At 39.9% G+C, this 18,131-nt stretch overlaps 1 protein-coding gene across 1 annotated transcript in view; it reads right to left on the reverse strand.

Moving 5' to 3' along the window:
- Positions 1 to 4,305: 4,305 nt before the first annotated feature.
- Positions 4,306 to 18,131, reverse strand: part of LOC118322617 (carbonic anhydrase-related protein 10-like) — a gene marked incomplete at its 3' end in the record, with an annotated part of 106,514 nt that continues 92,688 nt past the window's right edge. The window contains 5 exon segments of the mRNA XM_035654341.1: positions 4,306 to 4,480; positions 8,204 to 8,358; positions 12,343 to 12,415; positions 12,711 to 12,806; positions 13,290 to 13,475. Coding sequence (XP_035510234.1) covers positions 4,306 to 4,480; positions 8,204 to 8,358; positions 12,343 to 12,415; positions 12,711 to 12,806; positions 13,290 to 13,475 — 685 coding nt within the window.

The following is an 18,131-nucleotide window of genomic DNA, read 5'->3' on the forward strand; positions in this document are numbered from 1 at the left end:
TTTATTCTCGTAATTTCCCAAATTTTTTTTTATTTTTTTTTCTTAGTCTTGCCCTAATACTCTGTCGTATATACTAACTACCAAAACAGTATGTATTATTTTGATATGAACCAATGAAGACCTCTGAACAGATCCACACAGCATTAGACTTTTTGTAACAATATTAGGTCCAAACAGTATAGTTGGAGTTCAATATTTGGAGTTCATCCTCAATAACTTTTTTTTTTCTAGTTGGCATCATAAATAAATAGATTCAGAGTAGTGTGGATATGCTAGATTAGGTGGTTGTTTTCATTTCGCAATGGCTTTAGAATTATAAATAAAGACTTTTCAGCAGGTACTTTATTTCACACAGGTGCAGAACATACTTGTGTTTGTAGAGGATCAGCCAGTATTTGCAGTGTGATTTACTGCAACTTTTAACAAAAGACGCATGACTTCTCATCAGTAGCAGTAACAAGACCCTGCTGCTAACAACATAACAAACAAGAGGGACTGCAAGTGGAGAGAGGACATCAGTGAGTATGAGTAAGAGAAGGATAAAGTGAAAGAGAGAAGAGGATAAATTCAGAGTGAAGAAGCCGGTGAAGGAGAGAGAGACATTGAAACTAACTCTAGCCAAAAGAGAAATTCATTCGTTTATTTCCCACCAGGGAACCTCTCATCTCCCCGTGTTCTCTCTCCTCCAACTCGATTCCGACCCGTCAGAACACGACTGTACCTGTGTGTTTGAGTTCAAACTTTAATTTCAAAGTTATCTCAGCTCTCTGGCCCACTGTTTCATCAGCTGCCCTCGTCACCTCATCACTGAAGAATGCAATAAGGTTCAACTGCAAATACAGCTCAGGGCCAGTTTATTTCACTGTTTGCAGTGTTCACAATGTCTATGGTCTCAATTAACCTTGGGCAAAATGTAAAATATATCAGAAATGCATGCTAGACAGAAAAGAAAAAGACATTGACTAAAGCTTGATATTTCCCAGTCTGGCAACCCTAAAATATATGTGTGTTAAAGTTTTGACAGGCCTCTTGAGGTCCAGTGTACTACATTTGGGAGGATCTGTATAGGGAGAAATGGAAGCATTCGTAGGTATGTTTTCATCAGTATATAATCTTAGAAATGATCTGTTTTTATCTGCAGATGCCGCAAGTCATCTTTCATCCCGTTTGTTTCTGAGTTTTCCACACATTGAGTGTTTTTTGCACATTTCGTGGCCACTGTTAGACTAGATGCCACCAAATTCACTGGACCTTTAAGTATAAATGGCAACTATACTGCACTGGACTGCAAGAAATTGTAACAATTGATTTTAAACATTTACTCAAGAATATGTGTGCCATTGTAACCAGAGTCTTGTTCAGTTCACCATTAACTGTTATTACAGCAAATGTCCTGCAGGACTGTACAGCATGTGTGTCCGTCTACAATCTCTGCTCGTCTTTCTTCTCATAAATTCGAACACTGTTGGCTCAGAGTGGTTTCAGACAACTCCATGACACAGAGTTCTCTCTGCTCTTTGACCATGGATACAGAAACTCCTGTTGGGGCTCTGTATTGTAACAATCCATTATCAAAGGGAAGCAGAGACTGTGGAATCCATTTGATGTTGTGAAGAGCACGCTGGGCTCAACCGGATCGATTACAAAGATATTTGGGGATAGCACAGAGAGGATACGAGGACTCCCACACTCTCTGCGTAACACTTCCACACTCTCTGCGTAGCACTTCCACATTTATTTTGTGTGTATGTGATGTACCAGCTTTCTCTTTAACGCCAACCAGCTCACCTACGCACTTCCAGTTTTAAATCTGCACAAACAGACAATACACTCCCACACACACACACACACACACACATATATTTTTTTATTTTCATATGTGTCTAACCCTTCTTTTGCTCCCAGGAGATCTCCCCCTCTGTTCCATTCTCTATTTTCACATTCTGACATGGAGCCATGTTCAGTCAACCTTCCCTCCGCGCTCCAGGCAGCTTTAATGATCAGCAGTACAGTATCTCTATACTTATGAGGACCTTCCACTGACTTCTCTCAGTAGCCTAAACCTACTGCAGATTCAGACTTAAAGGATTGCACATTCCTATCTGTCACTGCTGCTGCTGCTAAGTCTAAACACTCATGTAAAACATACATTTGCTTTTACTGCAAACTGCAGAGACAAGGTGCCATCTTAATTTGTCAAAACATTACTTTATCTTGTCTCTAATCATCGCATTTAATGTCTAAGTCTTAACTGCAGAATGGCTGACAGTGTCCTGCCTCTCCTCGCTGCAGATGGTGTTTTTAAGCTTTTAATATATTAGGAGATGTTTGCTATTTTTATAATGATTTATTTTTCAGTTCAGAACTTTGAAATGTAGTTTTTGAACATGAACAGGATCCATTTTCTGATGCAACAGCATCATATTTTTTACAGACTGTAGCTGATAGACGTGTCTTTGGCTTGTCTGGACTTAATTGTGTACCATTAAAACCAGGTCTGTACACTGCTTATAAAAAAATATTCACCTGCTCTCTGACGTTTTCATGCTTTATTGTATTATAACGTTGAACTGAAGTAGATTTAATTGACCTTTTTGACACTGATCAACAGACAGTTTAAAGGTACAGTGTGAACTATAAGGTGCTATAAATAAACCCTGTGATCAGAGTGGTTATGAGATATTATGATTTACACATCCTAGATATATTATACCGTGAAGTTAAACAACATATTAAAGATGCAGTAACATTTAGGAGGATCAACTGGCAGAAATGAAATATAGTATTCATAGGTACCACATGTTGCCTTCCATGGAGGCCGCCATGTAACCCAGAACGGACAAACCAAACACTGGCTCTAGATAGAGGCGTTCATATTTTGCACGCTTCGTGCTTGGAAGGGGAGGGTGCAGCAACTGAGTTGCAACTACAACTAAAACTACACTGCTAGATGCAACTAAATCCTATACACTGGACATTTAAGAAGTCACATAATTAGTTAAATGCAGATCGACTATGTGTAGTCTTGGGAATGAAATGTACTGTAGTATATACTTAATGCAAACATGTATTTTATATTTAATAAGTATAGGTTTTCATCTTTTCTCACTCTGTTCTCCTTTTCTATTGATGAGAGTTTTAAAAAAAAGCCCCATTAAATCTACTTATATTCAGTGTCGTAAAACAATAAAACATGAAGACTTCCGATGGGGGGAAGACTTTATTTGTTGCGAGTGATAGTGTGTGCCTACACTATAACTACAACTGAGGACAAAAAGGTCATGTCCTGTTTAAGGGAATGTATGGGTTTTAAGGAGAAGCTGAAATTCTACAGTTGTACACAAATATAACCTATGCATGGTGAGTTTAAAGAAAATAATTCTTTAATTTGACTTTGTTTTAGTCTAAAAATATAAGTAAAATAAAGTGACTTTAGACTCTTGGCCTCAGATTCCCCAAAATTTTGACTGCAGGCCTGGTTAGCACATTAGGTATTGTTGGAAATGTGCAAAATGGAGAAGGAGGCCATCTTTAGGCAGATATTATTACTGCAGCAGCCTCATTCATATCAACAGGGCCACTTTATGTCATGTAAATGAATGAGCGTACCAGATACAGAGGCCTCCTGCAAAAGCTGAACCTCAGCATTGCCACAGCACAATGTACCAATGCAAGGCTGTTTGAAGTGTGCAGAACCAGTAACACGCAATGTCCTGGCTCTACTCTTACGTAGGCACATGCAAGGGCCCGCTAGGGTTCAAGTGATGTAAATTTCATCATCAGGGGGTTTACGCATATGTTCTGTGCGAACATCAGCATACTGCCAATTTGTTGTGACACTACACTGCGGGGAACGCTTCCTCCAAATGGAGAAAATAATATAAAGAGAACTACTACACAGCTGTTTTGTCCGCAGCTGTCTGTGTACGCATCCGGCCTTTATGGTTTTCTTGAGTTTAACTTCTTTCAAAACTTAAATGGGATAGAAACAACCTATTGCAAAACATGATTGGCATTGATAGTGATTTATTATCCCCACTGGGTTTAATGGAAATATTCCTGGTTGTTTATAGGGGAGCGAATGGGGTCCACGAGCCTGAGAGGTTGGGCAAAACTAACTTAAAAATATCTCTTGGCACAAGCCTTTAAGAAATGCCCTAATTAGCTTTAAAGAGATGAAACGTGTAAAAAAAAAAAAAAATAGGAAAAATCGTACTTGGCATTCATTTCTGGCAGAACAGAATTTTTTATTTATTAATGCAGAAACATCGCTACTCCCTTTCCTCCTCCCCTCTTCCATGATACCTCTGTACTGTGGGCGGAGGGCGCGGTTGTTGGGGCAGTCGCGGCCCTGCTTGCTGAAGTTGATGTTGGTTCGGATGCAGCGCTGCAGCAAAGGCTGGGTGGGCCGGGTGTTGTCGCTCATGCTCAGGAAGATCTTGTAGGGCTCGTTCTGGCTGAGGAGGCGCAGGGAGTGCATCTGTGGAGGAGAAGTGGAGTGGTATTGGTTTTTTTGAGTTTGACTTTGGTTCAGCTTAGTTCGGCAACCACTGCCCCCAAGTCAGGGTACTGAAGTTATTTAAGTGAAACCCATAGGTCCTCTAATACCAGATGCTGGATCCTCAATTTTCCCAGTTGACCATTTGCTAAGCAACATTTGTAATGTTCCTGGCATGCTTGTTTTAAAATTAGCGTAGGTTAACGATAGAAGTGTATGACAACGTGTGTGAGAAGTGATTGTTGTGGCTGCTATAGAGCATTTCTTGATTGAAAGAAAAGCAAAGAAGGGTGGACCTTTCTCGATCGATAAGATGTTTTTACTGCCGACCAGGCAGACTACGTTATATGCTTCGATGATCTAACTGTTTGAAGTTCGCACGTGATAGACGAGTATTTTGTAGGTCACTTTATGGCTACAAAATAATAACTTGCTAAAAGACTGAGGCTAATGCTGCATGTCTGAGGCAAAACATTTATAGCTCATGACCACAGGTGAGGGCTGGAACTTAAATCAAGAGCTTCCCCTTCTTCCTCAGCTCCCTCACCATGAAATCCCTACAAAAAAGCCCACTAACCCTAACCCTAACCCACTGCACTGATCCACCCATGGATCTCACACATCCGCACCTGTGCTGACCCTGGGGTACTGCTTGATTTGGAAGTGCAACTCTGAAGAGGGTACTGCCGCATTTTCCTATACCACGGCTTAAGACTACTTTACATTCGGCTGCAAAATGTCCCTGTGCAAGCTGGAGGTCTTGTACTGTGACCTCCAGCCGAACTAGAAGCAAGCCAAACTACATCATCTGCAAAAAGCTTTGCAGAGTTGCAATCCTGAAGTCACTGAACTGGATTGAGATTCTGCACATAAGAATCACAAACTGACAACGAGAAATATTAAAATATGTACTTTATTTTTGTTTATTTCAATTTCTTGCTGCAAAGCATGACCTTTTTCTGCCAAGCATAAGCATAAAAAGGCATTAGTATAAAGTAGTAGTACAAAATGTTGCTACAACTTCAATTACAGCTAGGCTGGTACTGTATAATTGTGATATTTAGGCTCATTAACCTCTTTATTAGTGTAATTTCTACAGGAATATTCCCCTTTGTTATGTTGCCTTTAAGTAATTTTAGAAATATTAGCAATGGGATTGGAGCCCACATTAATGAGCTAATGATGTATTTATTATGACTCCAAGTGTGAATTTAATGCTGTAGGCGTTATCTTTATTAAGATAAATAAAGTAAAGTCTGTCATGATTTAGGCTCCTACTGGTAATGTGGGTTTAGGACTACAATATCAATTGACTTTGACGGAGTGACTGTTTTGGAGTGTAAAACTAAGTAATGAAAAGAGCAGTGACACTAGTTACTTTTCTAAGAGGAAAATCAGTATACTAATTTTTGGCTAGACCGCAACAGGAAAACCTTCGGAATCGAAACTCCTGGAGAACAGCAGGGAGAGAGGCACAGAAATCATTAGTTGGCAAGCAGGGGATGCATATTTAATTATCAGAATCAATGTGATCATTTATATCATATGTAATACATAATGTATTAGTTATTTATAATAGATAGTCTGTGTGTTTTCTTTCCAGATTCACTCGTGGCAACTTCAGTACAACTTAAATATTACTGGGACCACTACAGAAAATTGCAGATGAACATTTCATATTCAGAAATTTGCATTATAGAGACTTCTGCTGACCATATACAGTCTAGTCATATACTAAGTTTCCATTTAGTTTCGTTACATTCTACGACAGGTAACATGGGAAAATGACTTTATTGCAGTTAAAGTAAGTAAAGTAAAAGTGGGAAACTTTAATTGGACTGAATGTGGATAAAAGACATGAGACACTGTAGTCCTATATTTATTTATTTTTACATTTTAATTTTGGTTTAGAATTTCTTTATTTGTAATGTTGACATGGCTGCAAGATACACCGCTGAACCCAACCAAGTGGCAATACTTGAGGACATTTATAAGACTTCATACAGTTCCCTCTGGAACCATTAAAGGCTTTATGGGAGCGAGACGTGGGCCACGAAAGTTTGCGGAGCAAAATGAAAAATGAAAAAGAGCAATCTGATCCAATAGAGAGGGAATGAAAAAGAAGAATGAAAAAATGAAAAAGAGGGATGAAGGAGAAACAGCAAAAAATGGAATGAAGAAGAAAGAGACAGATCAGACTGGGTTGACAGACAAGTGAGAACAAAGGATGGGTGTGTGAGAGTGGGACTAAATAAAGTAAGAGTAAATGGCAGATGGTGTGTGGGAGCTGATTACTTTGATGCAAGCAGGTGAGTGCTGTGCTGGATTGTAATGTGTTGCACTTTGACGTTGCGCTTCTTGATTTGAAGAGTCGGGTTTGAATCCAATCTATCCAGCTGCTCCGCAGTGACATAAAAAGGCTTTCCAGTCAGAAACCAGCTCACTGAAAAAAAGATATTGGTTTTCAGTGGTTCTTTGAGGTTGTTGAGGCGCTATTTAGCAAAGAACCTGTTCAGACCCCGTATGTTTTTTTAGAGGTTCTGTGCAAGTTCTTCAGCTTAGTTTAGTTAGGTAAAGAATGAAAAAAACTAAAAGAATAAAATACAGTGTATGTCCTGAGGTTTCTGCCTCTTAAAAGGAAGTTTCTCCTTGCCATTGCCACCAAGTGCCTGTTCATGGTGGGAATTGTTGGATTAATTGTAAATCATTTTATAAGGAGTACCTTATAAAAAGACCTGATGTATTTGAAAAGTGTTTACCTTCTGTTATGATTTGGTGCTATACAAATAAAATTTAATTAAAGAGAACTGAACAGTGTTTCTCAACCTGTTAGCCCCACTGGCCTGGGGGCGAGCCAAAGAACCACTTTTAGTGCTATTTAGGACATGTTTTAACAGAGAGCCATCATAGAGCTACATCATTACGTCACTGTATTAATCATTAGCTATTGTTACCAAGGTTACGCTTAGTGGCTAGCTATCTAGCTATTGGTCAGCTAATATTACCTCAGCAAACATAGCTACCGATTTCTGACTTTAATGTTTAGTTTTGTTACTTCAAGGTTAATAATAATAATGTAGATGTGAGAAATTAGTAGCTATGCTTGCTTGGGTAATGTTAACTCGCTCAATTTTATGTTCTTATCATCTATGTGCAAAAGAGCTAATAACAACGTGCCCCCCATACCTGTAGTAAACAATTTTTGGTTTGAGACCAGCACTGGAAACAGTTGGGAGGTTCTTCAGCTGCTTGAAGACAAAGAACGGGTTCGAGTTTAGGCAACAGCTCCAAACCAGCTCTCAAACTCCCTTGGCAGAAAAGGGGTACATGAATGTATGCAAATGCACCTACTAGATTTTCTCCATTCATACTGTATAAAAAAGATACAGAGGTAGATTCTTTTCAGACCTTGAGACTACTACTGAGAGGCAAAAGCGGGTGCAATTTAACATTTGGATGGTGTTGTGCGCCCTGTGTATATGCACTGCATTTCATTACATTACTGTTACAACACAACCTCTTTTATCTAAACCACTTAGGGAAAAGTAGATGCTTTCAGTTACAGGTTAGGAAGTGGTAATTTGCAATTCAAAGCTTTGCACCCTGCGCGGGCAAGGATATTAGGAAGTACATTTCTGCCCCAATCAACAGAATGTGTGTTGTTTTTTTCCCACGTCACATTTACTTAATTCGACGCTCACATACCTGCATCTGTGTCACGTAGACAGGCTTGTTGATGAGTATCCAAGTGGACGTCTCGTAGCACGGAGGGATAGTGATGGAGCCCTCATAAGTGATGTAACGCGTGGTATCAGGGTAAAGGTCGGCTATGTTCAGGCCCATCAGTAAGAACGCATCATCTAGAGAGAGAGAAGAATCAGACAGAGGGAGTGTTAAGCTGATGCAGTGTGTTGTGTGAAAGTCCGTTATGTTCAGAGCCATTAACAGGAACGCACTGTCAGAGGGAAAGAGAGGAGAGATGATTACTGTGTGTGTGTGTGTGTGTGTATGTGTGCGTGCGTGTGGTTTATGCAAAACTGTATCAGGGTATGAATCTATAATGTTTGGACCAATTAAAAGGAATGATTTGCCTGAGAAAAAAACAAAAAAAACATAAATTTGTGCTACACATCTCTTCATAGAGACTGTGCTAAAATTCTGTTCACACCCTCACATTAGGGGGACTCGCCTCATATTTATGGACAAACTGCTTGTTCCCACAGGCTAACCATTCAGTTTTAGGGTTAAAAGTTCTTGTTTTAGGTTACTGTTCGTCTCCAGAGAATTAGTCAATGTAATGTCCTCCTAAGTGACAAAAACAGTCTGTGTGTATGTCTATGTGTGTGTGTGTGTTGTGTGTGGTAGTGTGTGTGTTTGTGTGTGTGATGTGTGTGTGTGTGTAGTTATGCTATGTTTAGCCCCATTAACTGGGAGGAATTCTCCAGAGGGCTGTATATCTTCACAACAGAGGTTGGAAAACAGATTTTGGCAATGTAGCACTGATTTGTATGAAATTAAGAATGCATTCTTGCTGAAGGAACGCCGGAAAACGTGTGTGTGTGTGTGAGAGTGTTGTTGTGTAACAGTATGTAGAGCTGAGTGTAGAGCAGAGTGTAAACTAGATCTCCCATTATCAGGATGAACTGTCTTCATGATTAGTGTATCAACTTTTAAACCGCAAAGGTTTAAACTAAAAACTAAAATATAAATAAATTACTAAATAAAAAATATCCATAAGTATCAGTCAGGCGTCATCAGTTTACTCAATGATAGGGAAATTAATTTCCATCTTCCCAACCTAAGTACTAGGAGCAGTGGGCAGCCAACGTGTGGATCTGAGCTAGTGCCATGGTCACTAAAATGCCTAACATACATGTTTTGATGGTGGGGGAAAATGGAGCACCTGGAAGAAACCCACGCAAACATGGGGTGAATATTCAAACACCCTGAAAGCATGTTAGCATTGTCATTGTGAACATGTTAGCATTTAGCCTAAAGTCACTGGCCTCACAGGGTTGCTAGCATGGTCTGCAGACTCTTAGGTCTGCATTTTTGTGTGTCAATGCAACAACCAGTGATTTTTTTGGCCACAGGAGAGACTGCGGCCAAAATGGAATTACATTTATCTCAACATACCAAACTATAGGCTAATGTGAGATTCAGAAATGAGACAACTAAATAATGTTTTAGGCCTACATTAAATGCAACATGATTTTTTTTCCCCCCCGTTTGCGAAGACCTGCCCTACTCTGCCTCTGATTGGCTGATGATTAGGAAATAGGAAATGTTTGGGTCAGGCCCAGTCAGCACGGGACGGGTCCACTCATGATGTGAAATATGCAAAAGGTATTAAATTATTCATACTATAAAATGAATTTAAAGCATTTTTTTTGGCAGTTAGACAAATACAATTCACAGTTTATCCTCATTATTTCTGCTTAATAGTTAAAATACCTACTTTTATTTTTTACCTCTACCTTTAGTAACCTTTAGTTTGCATTCATTAATTAATAAATTAATAAATCGCTAGATGCTACTAGTTCTACACACTGGTCCTTTAATAGTTGCTAAAATTGCTACCTGTTATAACATTTTCAGTTTATTTTTGATCTGCTATGGTCTGTCTTCCTCAGCCACTGTAACTTTGTGCACAAGTGGGCATGTTTTGGAGGAGGTGTGGCTTGTAGCATCTGCAAGGCCGCAGCTGGACCCTACTCCGTCTGTGTGGGATTTTGCAGAGTGCAGAGTGCACTGTGCACAGGTGGGAGCTTAATTCAAATTAGGCAGTGCAAAGCGAGCTGTTGGTATTTTGATGGAAATGGGCTCTCAAAGTCACTATGCTGCCTCTTTGGGGATTTTGTCAACAAGAGAAAACTAAATACTTGCAGCAAAATGTGCAAAAACAACGTAATAACATTTAAAATGTAAATACACTAATTTATTTAATCACTCCCTAGCCTGGGGATGCATCAGCATTATTCATTGTGGTTGAAGCAGGAACATAGATAAATCAACCTGCATTGATTTATAAATGACTATGAGTGATTCCTACAGTATCTGTTGTCCACAGCATCTATATACTTCACTTCATTAAATCCCTGCAGCCATCTATAGGCAGCAGGACAGAAATTTTGATAAATCTGCAGCCTCTGACTAGAGAACGTCCACTGTGTTTATCTTGATTAAATCAAATGCAGACAACACCACGCCGCTACAAATAAGCACACACACCAGACTGCTCCATTATAACTCAGCATTCTGCTGTTTATGTGTGAGACATCAGATTAGGGGAGCTCATCAATCCTGTGCGTCACAGCCTCCTTTCCAACTAGTTCATGTTTTATTCTGGAAATACATTACCAAGCGAATGCTGCTGTGTCACACTTCAAGATGTGATGTAACCATTTGCAACATGAAATATGGTAGAATTATTACAAAAATTGATTTATGTGACCATATAAACATCTTCACCAGACTATTTTTAATTTGTTTCTATCATCACCTTACTAATTAACTGAAAAAAAGCACACCATCTGCAGATATGCCGTGCTGTGTGTACACACTGTGCCACTCTGATTTCCTGAAAAAGCTTTACCTATTAGTTGAGACATTGTTGTCGTGCTCCACTGTGATGAGTGAGAGTATATTTATTAATCAGCACAGCACCCCCTTCCAATCATGTTTCACTTCTGTGTGTCATATTGGGTAACAGCATTCAAAGAAACTTTACTTGCAAATAATGAAGACACTGCCCATCTGTGAAGAAATCCTTTGTGAAATTCCAGTTTCCAAACTTGCATTTACAAGTCCAAATAAGACTCTACTGATCACTGGCTAACAATCTAACTTTACACCAAATTTTGATAAAATTCTAATTATTTAAAATATCTGTGCAAACAAACAACCGTTTGGCACTGGAGACATAACCTCCATTGATGGAGGTAAATAATGCAGTTTGTTCAACAGAATTCAAACCACAAGAGGAGCATTTAGAAAACTGATGCACAGACAGGGTTGGGTAGTATCTTAAAAATTCAAATTATAAAAAATAAGTGCTGTAATTATAATCAAGCCCAATTTCAAATAATCTGTAATTAGACTGTAGTAAATTAAGGACTACTTGATTTCATTTTATTTTACGTCATTCAAATGTGACAGTTTTAAAGATCCAGTGTGTAGGATTTGGTGGCATCTAGCGAAGCAGCTGCAGATTGCAACCCTCTCGCCTCACTCTCCAGTTTCAAGCATGTCAGAGAAACTGGACTCCTTCAAACTTTGTAAATATTGCACCTTATACTAAAAAACCACAAAATCATATCATGAACCCAGTATCATGAACTTGATGATGACTTATTGGTTACATCCCTAGTATTTAGATTTGTTTCATTTTTTGTAATAAAATGGATTACGTAACTTAAGTACAAAAATGTAATTTGTATTCAGTACTACATTTCAAAGTAATCTTTAGCAAGCAAGGAAGTTTCAGCTATTGGCAGAATCCCTCTAGTAATCACAGCCTCAGAGTAACAGCATTTTTTAATTCTACCACTTTTCAGTATGTGGAGAGGTGTAACAGCCAATGAGGAGCTTGTTTGACAGTGTCAGGTTTTTTGACAAAGATACACAGATCTTCTATAATCAACTCATTATTATCATTTTACACAAAAAACAAAATACAGCTCTGTAGATGTTCAAGACAGAATTAGCTTGTCTAGGGGGAAAAAAAACAGCAGGAAACAGTGTGTGTGTGTGTGTGTGTGAGAGAGAGAGAGAGAGAGTGTGAGTGTGTGAGTATGTGTGAGAAAGAGTGTGTGAGAGAGAGAGAGTGTGTTTTTGTGTCTTACGTCTGTAGTTGATTCTGGTGATGGTGTCTCTATTGAGCATGCGGTTGAGGAAGGAGTTGGAGTTTTCAGAGAGCTGAGGGATGACAAAGAGAGAGGGGGATCAAATATTCATCACAAACCACAGTACAATACACACGCACACACACACACACTCACACGTAGCAAGTAGCAGTAAGGACTGAAACAGTGAACTTTTCTTTCCTGCACTGCCATCCTTACATTAGTGTAAAGACCATAATCCACAGCTGAGAGCCTGTGTTTTAAATCTGCCACCTGATATGAGTAGCAACTGATAAGCTCTTTCACAGATGTACTTTCTAATTGGACCTTCATTGTGTGTGACTGTACTCCTAGAGGGACACGCTGACCTTTATAAAGATGGAGACCACAGCGATGCCATGAGGGCTCTTAGCTGCCTCGGTGTAGTTGGCGTACAGATCCTGGTTGTAATGGATGAGCTGGACCTGAAAGAAAGGCACAGTGACACAGAGCATACAGCAAGACAACAACTAATGGATATGAGTTTGATTTCTGATTAATGTTTAAATGTAAAGTGTTGTGTTTTCATTTTCAAAACAAAAAAGGACAATGTGCAACCATGCCTCCGTTTGTGTATTGTTTGGGGGTTTCTTTTGTGTCCAAATTCTATAAACAGAAATGATCAGAAGTAGTTTGTACAGTCTGGTTAAGTGTATTTACCATTAACTCTCTATCATCCTTCATGTGTCCAGAGCACAGAGATCTGCCTGTGCACATGTCTAGTAAGCCCACGCAGACTTGGTACATGAAAAATAAATTACTCAAAGACAGAGAAGCTCAGGGAATCCCTGTTAGTATTCACTGCTCTGCTGTCTATGTAGATGTGTTTGTCTTTCTCTGTGTTTCTTTGTGTTTGTGTGTCTGTCTGTTTTTAACCCAGCGTGTGTCGTCTCTGTCTCGTCTCTTACCTCTCCGGGAAAGCCCTGTCCATTGAGGAGGTGCTCTGAACCCTGGGAGTCCTCGCTGCCAAAATGGAGACGGACCTCCTCCAGCCTGTAGCTGTAACCCAGCGGGCCCCCCGAGATGTTCACCAGGTGGGCTTTGTCCGGCCGCAGGGACACGTGCTTCCCCGTGTTGTACATAGTTCCTCCCATCTAGAGAAACAGACAGGAAGGGATGGGTATTAGACAATGGCTGTAATCTCACTGCTATTCTAAATGCCTTATATCTACCATCTGGTATGTTTGGGGGTTTCTTTTGTGCCCAAATTCTATTGGTTTGGGGTTTTTTAATCACCATTTGCATTCATTATGGAGGAGAAATAACAAACAACTGAAATATTACGTTGACACGGTGTAACATTTCTTAATCTATTTACTAAGGTAATATGTATACATGCATTATAAATGAACATGAATTTACATTCACATATGTGACTGGGAATTAAGCATAAAATAAATAGCGTGAATATTACATAAGGAAAAAAAGCATACAGGAAAACCAAAGATAAACATATTGATATCGACAGAAAAAAGTCATTAAATATATTACAATACATGTACAGATGCACATTGGCATATATACACCTGTACATATACATACATACACACAGTGTGACTTTTCCACGAGGTTGGGCTACAGCCAAAGTGAGTCCCAGCAGTGCATTATTTAGTGAATTTAGACTGCAAACACTGCTATATAAGTTTTACCCTATATTTGTTTTAGAATTAAGATTAAGAATGTCAACAACAATTAAAAAATACATTATTTTGTTAATGAAATGTGTTTAGTAATATAGATATCTCAGCATTTATGGGAAATTGTGGAAGCAAAGCCCTGTCATGAACTGGAATAAAATCTAACAGTAATATCCAGGCCGTGAACAGGCTACATGAATTTTTTACCACTTAGGCTTTGGATAAAATGTATCTCCTAATGCGCGGTGCACTTGAACTGTCACACCTAAGCCAAAGCTGTGTTTTTTAATTTATGTATGCCAGTCAGGACAAGATGCAGAGAGGCATGTTGGGCTTAATTGAGCAAAATCCAGGTCAATACCGTTTGGAAGACCTGGGCCAGAGCAGTCAACCTGGTTCAAAACAGTAGTCTACGAATTACAGGTCGTTTGGAGCAGATCAATATTATTTTCAAATTATTCATTTATATTAGCCATCGTTGTTGCTGCTTGCTGGTGTGACCAGCTAGAAACCGACGGCCTCTGTGGTGCAACTACAGTTAGAATATAGAAAATAAATGAGAAGAATGACCCACACTCAGGGGCCACCATGAAAAGCTTACCATATCGCATGGTAAAGTACGTCCTTTGGCACACAGGGGCCATAGGCAGCGTTTTTTCATTATTCATTCTACATTTTTGCAATAATGTATGCTTTATGTGAGAATAACAACTGAAATGTATATACACACACACATAACAAAAATAATTTTTCATAAAAATATATATTTCACAATAGAAATCGCAGGAGTTCAGCCTCAAAGAGCCTCAAAGAGCCTCTAGAGTGGCATCATAAGCATGATCTTTACTGTCATATTAGGAAAAATTCACACACATGCACTAAAAATTCAAGAAACTACTTACATACGAGTTTCCTTTTAATGTGACTGTAACAAGCTTTCGATCTGTATGTGGGTGTTGCTTTTTTTTAACATGGGTAATCCCATAGCCTCCAGTCACCATGGCCCACAAACTATTGCAGCTTTGTCTTCTGACGAAATGCAGAATGGAAAAAGTAGGATGTGATGTGTGACAGGGTAGCTGCAACCTCTTTTTATATATTTATATACCTTTCATTGAGACTGTTTCAGCCTAATTATTGAACAAGAGGACATTTCTGCTTCACAGATATCCTTGCTTCAAGATACTTCACCCCGAGGAGCCGGGGATCTAACCAAACAACATTCGATTGGGGGACACCCGCTCTGCCTCTGAGGCAACAGCCGCACCTGTCACCAAAGAACAGCTTTAACTCTAAAATTCTTAGAAGCAGGAATTCCAGTATGTGGAACCAGTGGGAGCTGATGAGTGTCCGAATCACAAAATCAATGCATTTATTGTGATAGAGTTTATGACACTGACTGGCGAAGCCCTAATTGTAATTGAAGATATTAATATTTTATCCCAAACATTAACGCATATTTGGAGCCGCAACATGCCGACAAACGCATGAAACCGGGACAAACATGGAAGTCGTGGCGAAGAAAATATCCCATATTTTTATGGTCCCACTATGACATTAAAGCAAAATGGCCCCTCAGGGCCCATAAAACTGTACTACCCGGGCCCCTTTCATCGATATGCATAGAAAATCGGCACATGCAGATCTATCCAGAACCAACAAAAAAATCCATGGGCGCCATATCCCAAACCCAAACAGGAAAGTCGACCCATATTTTGGAATTAAGCAGCCATCTCCGCAATTTCAGCACCATTTAATTGAACAAACTCCTCCTTAGGAATGATCGGTACGACTTCAGATTTGGCACCACAGCCATCTAAATAACAATTCAACTGGATTAAAAAGTTCTTGCATTTACGACATCTCCAAGGAATGGCGTGCCCGTTAGCGTGGAGTGGAATTCAACAACTCGCAAATGAAAAAGGAATTGTCATAAACTCTGCATAAACAGAACTGAATCTCAATGAAACTTCCCATGTTTGAATAAGAAAAAAAGTCCTGCCCATGAACACAGTCTAAATGATAAATATACAGTAATAAGTGAGAGCGCCAAAACCCCTACTGTGAAAGGAAATGTCATTTTTTATACTTACAACGTTCTAGCTCCTAGCAGAGATGATAGAATCAGCCGAAAAAATGTAAGTGCAAGAAATGGCAAAACCATGTTTTGAATGATAATTTCATTATTCATGTGAGTTTTTGTGAAAAAGGCATATGTCCATGGCGTGGCGCAAATGATGAACCGCCAGAACAACACAAGTTACCATAACTTGAATGTAACAATTGCCATTTAGCAAACTTCATTGTCTGATAAAGTCTCACCCTGAACACTTCTATGTGACAATATTCACTAATAGTGAAGCAAGCCACCCTAAGTGGTGAAAGGAAAGTAATTATATACTTTTATTATACTTCCAGCAGATTGACCAGATCCAGCTGAAATTCGTGTCAGCAGTCCCTTGGGACAATGCCGATGACACTCAATGAAATCTTAAGAATTTGCGGGAACCACATTGCCAGTGGCGATGTGACGAAATCTAAATTTCGTGTAACATTTTGAACACTTTTTGGGGGGCAAACATGCCCGATAACTCATGAACTTTGCACAAAATTCAGTCATGCGAAGGCTAAGGTATTGGTTTTGGTCCCGTAGATTGGGCCTCGCAAAATGCTTTACACGCCCCCCCAAACAGCCCCAAGACACGTACAACCGACTGTACGAAATTGGTAAGCATGTTATCATCATTGACAGCAAAAAAAACCTCTTTGGACCCATAACGCCAAACCCAACAATAGTCGGCCATTTTGATTCCGTGTCATTCGTTACCGGTCTCAACAAGGCACCATCTCTCCTCCCTCCGTCTCCCTTATCTTTTCCTCTGCTTTGCTTCTCGAGTCTGTCCCTGTCTTCCTTAACTTTGGAAGCCCTCTCCTCGCATTGCTCTCCACATTAAATCAATGGAATTGGTCAACTGTCTCTCAACGCAATTGACAGAATCTTCTTGAACGAAAGCTCGTTGTTCGGGGGACCTGTCTGCCCTGAAGGAACGTTGCCGCTGGTTACACGATGGACTCCTGGGAGAAGTGGAGGTCGTGTGCCTGGTGATTCTTCTCCATAGAGGAATTGAGGATCTCTACATATTCGGAACCATGATAACAGGCTTATCTGCTGATTGGATTTAGGCACTGCCCCTGGTGTATTGGGAAATTCGGAAGAACGGGTCAGCAGTCAAAAGCCCATGAAACCTGCCCGAAATGATTGATGGAATGAGCAAAAGAGCTGTTACGCTCAGAACTGTGGTTATACACCGGAACATGGAAAACATCTTGGATAGAGCTGTTAATGCTCAGACTGTGGTCATTAACCGCAACATGGAAAAACATCTTGGATAGAGCTGTTAATGCTCAGACTGTGGTCCATTAACCGCAACATGGAAAACATCTTGGAAGGGTTTTTCCGCTTTGCAAAGGAGAAGTGAATCGAATTGAAGACAAGATGGGACAATAGAGTAAGTCGTGTCTATTAAAAAAGCGACTATCGCCCTACCCAAACAATCAATAATCAATCTGCATCCGGCCCTCAGTAGCACCGCCCTTGGCCAAGGCTCCTGCTGGAAACAACTCCTTCCAGGCGAATCGCGCAGTGAATGCTCTACCCCCATTCTCCTTCCTTCCCTCACGGACACACTGTTGATAGTTGACTCTGTTTAGGATCCGATCAAGGTCGTCTCCATGGAAACCTGCTGTGTTATCGCGATGACACCATGTGGAACTGAGGCACTGATTGAGAGCTAGACGAAGCGACTCTCCAGGCTTTATGGTGCAACACGACATTTTTTACACATGTGGCACATATATGTGCTTATGTTGCCTAAGGTTTTTCCACCCACCACTGTACTCCCTACAGGAGCAGAGTTTGGGAGCGGCTTTTTTCCTCCCCTCTCCCTCTTGGTTTGTCCTGTTTCTGTACCCCCTTTTTGAAATTTCCCCTCTGGACTAATAAAGGCATATCTTTTCTTACTTGATCTTATCTTATTTACGGTGATTTCACACGTTGTATTTGAACGAACTCCTCCTAGGGAATTTATCGGATCAACTTCAAATAATCAGCGC

The sequence above is a fragment of the Morone saxatilis genome, unplaced genomic scaffold (assembly GCF_004916995.1).
Source record: "Morone saxatilis isolate NCDOM2014 unplaced genomic scaffold, NCSU_SB_2.0 Contig14, whole genome shotgun sequence".
NCBI classification, from domain to species: Eukaryota; Metazoa; Chordata; class Actinopteri; family Moronidae; genus Morone; species Morone saxatilis.